We start from the raw sequence: 6,118 nt of genomic DNA, 5'->3' as shown, positions 1-6,118 counted from the left end.
TTTTATATTCTAAGAAATTTACTTTTCCAGGACATATTTTTTTCTTTAAATCAGCTAAAGTATTTTAATCTACTAGGTTTCTTTCTTGGAGCGGATTATATAAGGATCTTCCCAATACTTTTCAAGTCAGAAGAAAGTTCAATAGTTCCCCCGCCCCTAGATTTTTGATATTTGTTTTGTATCCTTACCAAGGACAATTTTTTTTTTTTTTTAAATGGGAACCGAACCCAGGGGTGATTTACCACTGAGATACATCCATAAACTCTTTTAATTTTTTTTTTTTTTTTTTAACTTTTGAAACCAGGTGTCATTAAGTTACTCAGGGCCTGGCTAAATTGCTGAGCTAAATTGCTAAGGCTGACCTTGTGATCCACCTGCCTTAACTTCCAGGATCACTGGGATTACAAGTGTGTGAGTTTGTGGGCCGCGGGCCTCTGAAGGGTGCGTAGGAGTTGGGTGAACAGACCAGCAGCTGTAAAGTTGCCCTTGAAGAGGACGGTTGGACCTCGGGAGGGTGGAGGCTGGGTGCGGGTGGGGGCAGAGCAGGGCCGTTCTGAGGGCGGGGTCTGTGGCGGGACGACCTCCTGGGGCGCCTGCGCCCCGCCTCGCCAGGCGTTTCAAAACCCCTGTGGCCTGGCAAGTCTGGCGTAGTAGGTGTTGCCCCGCTGTCGCCCACCGCGGACCCACGCCGGCCCCCGCGGGATCCTGGCCCCAGCTCGACGTAGCTCTCTCTTCGACGCCCCACGGGCCGGGGGTCACCATGGTCCACTTCTTGCACCCGGGCCTGACACCCCGAAACCTCGTCCTACCCGACGCCCTGAAAGATGCCCCAGGCTGCTGCGTGGTGCAGGTGAGAACCGCGAGGCCGGGAAGCCGGCCTCGGCGCGACTTTCCGTCGGAGGTGCAGCAGAGGCGCTCGGCGGGACTGGTCCGCGCGCGGGTGAAGTCTCCAGAGGCCGACCCCTAGCGGGTCCCGGGATGGCCGACTGGGTCGTGCACCTCAGCCGCGGGCCGGCGCGCTGACTTTGAGCAGTCGAGGCGGCGCCTGGGCCGGCCCCTCGGGGCTCCAACTCTGACCTTCACCTGGCTCGGGCCGCACGGACCTGGGTGTTGGCAGGACGCTCAGCCGGCCCGCGGCAGGTCGAGGCGATTTTGTCTGGGTGAACCCTGGGGGCCTCGAACCTTGAGCGCACCTCCGCGTGCGCCCTAGACCAGGCGTTCCCGGGAGACCGACCCTTCGCCCCGGCTACCCGGGGCTTAGGGCCGGGGAACCGTGGGGAGACTGTCAGAATTGCTGGAGTCCACCTGCCCGCATCTTTCAAACTAAAGCCACAGAACGTGTATTTAGCACCTGTTGTGTGTGAGGTATCACATTTCCGAAGTAATCATTAATCTCTGGTCTTCTGTGGGCAATTACTAATCCCCCTTTTACTGATGTGAAGTTGGAGACCCTAACATTTAGATTCACTCATATTCTCTCTCTCTCTCTCTCTCTCTCTCTCTCTCTCTCTCTCTCTCTCTCTCTCTCTCTCATCACCAGGGATTCATCACAACAGTGCTCAAACCCTGAGCCACATCCCCAGCCCTTTAAGTGTTTTGAGACAAGGTCTCACTAAATTGCCGAGGTTGGCCTTGAATTTTAGTTCCTTCTTCCTTACCCTGCTGAGCCACTATGATTACAGACATGTAGCACTATACCCGGCTAATTTTATTTATTTTTTCACCAGTTTCTGACTGAAATTTTTTTTCCTGCTCATGTTTGATTATAATTTAATGTGAGCTGAACTTCATAGGTGCCACGTTGTGTATATTTTTGTTTTCTTCCTTATTAGGCACTGTATTTGTGATGCATACATTTTTTTTTTTCTTTTTTAAGGTGCAGGGTGTCACTGCATTGCCCAGATCAGCCTTGAACCCAGGTGATCTTCCTGCCTCAGCTTTCTGAGTAGCTGGAACTGCAGATGTGCACCACCATGCCCAGCTCTGTATTTGATATTTTTAAAATGGTATTGTAACTTAAACAAGTTCTGTTTTCTATCTGATTGTTGATTGCCTATGCAATAGTTTTTTTTTTTTTTTTTAACCTTGTACTCATTTGAACATTTTGTAGTTAAAACAGTCATATAGTGGGCTGGGGATGTGGCTCAAGCGGTAGCATGCGGCTCAGGTTCGATCATCAGCACCACATACAAACAAAGATGTTGTGTCCTCTGAAAAATTAAAAAATAAATATTAAAAAAATTCTGTCTTTTTTTTTTTTTAAAAACAGTCATATAGTATAATTATACTTTAACAATGGTGAGTCTGTCTTCTGGGTAGATTGGAAAAAGAATTAGAAGTGAAAGTGGAAACACTGATTTGCAGATTTGTAGTACGCTAGGTAAAATAGTAGTGACTTGGGTTTGAAACTTATGGTGGGGCTAGAAAGGAGGAGATAGTCTAGAAATTTATTTCTGCCATTTGCAAGCAGGAAACAAATGATAGATTCAAAATAGGGATAATCCAAGGAGAGTTTAAGGGGCTGTTTCCAAATATAATAAGGGTCAAGTATGGAAAAAGTCATACAGTATTTTTAATTAAAAAAAAATTTTTTTTTGTACCAAGGATTTAACCCAGGGGTGGTTATCCAGCGAACCACATCCTTATCCATTTTTTATATTTTATTTAGAGATAGGACATCTCTGAGATGCTTGGGGCCTTGCTAACTTGTTGAGGCTGGCTTTGAACTCCTGATCTTCCTGCCTCAGCCTCCCCAGCCACTGGAATTACAGGCATGTGTCCTCATACCCACATATAGTATTCTATGCCTGGTAATAGCAGTTTACCACCCAGAGGACCTTACAGAAGGAAAGGGGGCTGAATTTTAGAGGACTGGTTAAGGGACACTGCCAACCCAGGGTAACTTTTCAGAGAGCTAGGGACATATGCTGTAGTGGATTGAATTGTTCCCCCCAAAATATGTTTACAATCCAACTCCTGCTATCTGTGAATTTGACCTTATTTGGGAGGGTCTTTTTTTTTTTTTGAATTTTTTAATATTTATTTTTTAGTTTTCGGCGGATATAACATCTTTGTATGTGGTGCTGAGGATGGAACCCGGGCCGCACGCATGCCAGGCGAGCGCGCTTGAGCCACATGGTGGGGGGTCTTTCTTTATACATGCTATTGAGGTTCTTTTTTTTTTTTTTTTTTTTGCACCAGGAATTGAACCCAGAGGTGCTTAAGCACCAAGCTATGTACCCAGCTGTTTTTTAAATATTTTATTTAGAGACAGGGTCCCCTGAGTTGCTAAGTGCCTCACTAAGTTGCTGATGGCTGGCTTTGAACTTGTGATCCTCCTGCCTCAGCCTCCTAAGCCTCTGGGTGCAGGTGTGCTGCACCCAGTTGAAAATCTTGGTAAGATCATCTAAATTTAGGGTGTACTCCAAATCAACTAAATACCACTTATTATAGTGGTAATATCATAAAAGAAAGGTAACTGGAGGTTATCTTAGTGGTAGAGCCTCGCACACTTAAGACCCTAGGTTGGATCCCTAGCACTGTCTGATAAATGAATATATTATATATAAAAGCAAAGAGAGGGAGATTTAAGCAGAGATATGGAAGAAGGCCACATAAAGATGAAGGTGGAGAGCAAAGTGATGCTTCAATAAGCTGTGGAGAGCTAAGAGCCAACACAGCTAGAAAACTCAAGGAAAATTCTCCCCTACAGCCTTCAGATTATTGCAGCACTTGGAAACTAATATACGTTCTAACATTCTCCTCCCTTCCATCATCTTTGAGTTTCTTGTGAATCTGGGTGGGAGGTAAGTGGTATACAAGGTAGAATACATGGGATTTGCTGATGCATTGGATACTGGCCGGCAGCTTTGGTCTAAGACCAGGAGGTGTGGTAGATTCATCCGCTGAAGATACATAGCACTTTTGGAGCTGGGAAAGTTTATTTTTGTGCAGAATGAGTTGGAAATGTTTTCGTAACACAGTTAAGTGATACATCAGTGGTAGCCAATTGGATATCTAAGACTGGCTGAAAGAGAAGTCTGACCTGGAGATAATAAATCTGGGATTCATTGGTTTTAGAGAGAGCATTTAGTCAGACAATCAGTAGTTATATATTGTAGAAGCAAAGAAAGGGCCTAGCACAGTGCTGTCCTGGAATACTTTCTGTGATAAAGGAATGTTGTGTATCTGCACTACCCAGTATGGTAGCTGCTACCATATGTCTCTTGAAATGTGGCTAGCCCTGAAATTTTTATTTTAATTTGAATGGAAATAGCCACATGTGAGTACTGGCAATCAAATTGGACAGCACAGTTCTAGGATGAAACTCTGAATATTTCCAACATTTAAAGTCTTCAGATAAAAAGGAGCAAATAAGGTAAACTGGAACAGGAAAGGAAAGGAAGGTGTTGTCACAGAAGCCAAGGAAAGTGTTTGAAGGAAGGAATGGTCAGTTATACCTGAATCTGCTGAAGAGAGCCACTATGAAGAGTATCAGAAAGTATCTGTTAGGCCAGGCACGATGGCACATGCCTGTTAATCCCAGTGGCTCAGGAGGCTGAGGCAGGAGGATCACAAGTTCAAAGTCAGCCTCAGCAAAAGCAAGGCACTAATCAACTCAATGAGACCCTGTCTCTAAATAAAATACAAAATAGGGCTGGGGATGTGGCTTCATGTGGTTGAGTGCCCCTCAGTTCAGTGCCCCCCCCAAAAAAAAGTATCAGATTTTGTAATGGCAAAGGCAATAATGTTCTTGGTGGAATATAGAAAGCAGGGGCTGGGGTTGTGGCTCAGCGGTAGAGCACTCGCCTAGCATGTGCGAGGTCCAGAGTTCGATCCTCAGCACCACATAAAAATAAATAAGTGAAATAAAGGTATTGTGTCCAACTACAACTAAAAAATAAATATTAAAAAAAAGAATATGGAAAACAGGTAAAGTGACTTAGAAACTGAATAGAGTGGATATCAAAAACATCAATACTGGTTTTAACAACAAAAACAAGTAGCAGAATGTTGTATGTAATTCTATTTATTATTATTTTATTTTAATTTTTTCCCATACTGGGTATTCAGCCCAGGAACCTGGTGCATATTAGGCAAGCCCTGAGCCACATCACATTCCCAGATTTTTTTCCCCCAGTAGTACTGGAAAATGAACCCAGGGGTGCTCTACCACTGAGCTACATGTCCAGCTCTTCCTTCTTCTTCTTCTTTTTTTTTTTTTTTTGTTACCAGGGATTGAACCTAAGGATATTTAATCACAAAGCCATGTCCCCAGCTTTTTTTATATTTTATTTAGAGACAGGGTCTTGCTGAGTTGCTGAGGCTGGCTTTGAACTTGTGATCCTCCTGCCTCAGGCTCCTGAGCTGCTGGGATTACAGGCATGTATCACTGTGTCCGGTTACATGCCCAGATCTTTTTATAAAGAATTTTTATTTTGCAAAGGGCCTTGCTAAGTTGCTGAACTTGGAATCCTCCTGCTTCAGCCTTCCTGAGTAGCTGGGATTAGGCCTGTGCCATCAAGCCTGGTCCCCGTGTTTCCCTGCACCCCTCGAGATACTGGAGTTGAACTCAGAGCCTCACACATTCTAGGCAAGCTCTGTGTCACTGGAACTGAGCTACATGCCTACTCTGTATATTTTATTTTGAGATAGGATCTTGCTAAATTTTCCAGGCTGGCCTTGAACTTGTGATCCTCTTGCCTTAGTCTCCTGAGTGTGTGCCATCATATTTATTATTAATTATTCTGTGGTGTTGGGGATTAAATCCAGGGCCTTGTGCATGCTGGGCAAGAGTACCACTTAGCTACATCCCCAACTTCCATGGAAGGAATTTAAGAAGTTTAAAATGCTGTGGAGGTCAGAGATGTGTTGCATGTTGAAGTTTCTGAAAAAGTTAGCAATCTCCAGCATATTATCTTTTGGGGTCTAATATAGTACCATAACAACCTATTTTGGATGAGAAAGAGACCATGTGCCTCTATAGTCTCACCTCCCTTTCAGTTCTCTACTCTTTTTTTTATAATTTTTTTTTTACTTGTAAATGGACTTTATTTTATTTATTTATATGCAGTGCTGAGAATAGAACCCAGTGCCTCACACATGCTAGGCAAGTGCT

The 6,118-nt window shown here is 44.2% G+C and overlaps 1 protein-coding gene across 1 annotated transcript in view; it reads left to right on the top strand.

The window, feature by feature from the left end:
* Positions 1–760: 760 nt before the first annotated feature.
* The window catches only part of Zyg11a (zyg-11 family member A, cell cycle regulator), a 39,841-nt gene continuing 34,483 nt past the window's right edge, over positions 761–6,118 (top strand). The window contains exon 1 of the mRNA XM_076841299.2: positions 761–850. Coding sequence (XP_076697414.2) covers positions 761–850 — 90 coding nt within the window. The remainder of the gene's footprint in view (positions 851–6,118) is intronic.

The sequence above is a fragment of the Callospermophilus lateralis genome, chromosome 7 (assembly GCF_048772815.1).
Source record: "Callospermophilus lateralis isolate mCalLat2 chromosome 7, mCalLat2.hap1, whole genome shotgun sequence".
Classification (NCBI taxonomy): Eukaryota; Metazoa; Chordata; class Mammalia; order Rodentia; family Sciuridae; genus Callospermophilus; species Callospermophilus lateralis.
This window is presented reverse-complemented; position numbering and strand designations above follow the sequence as displayed.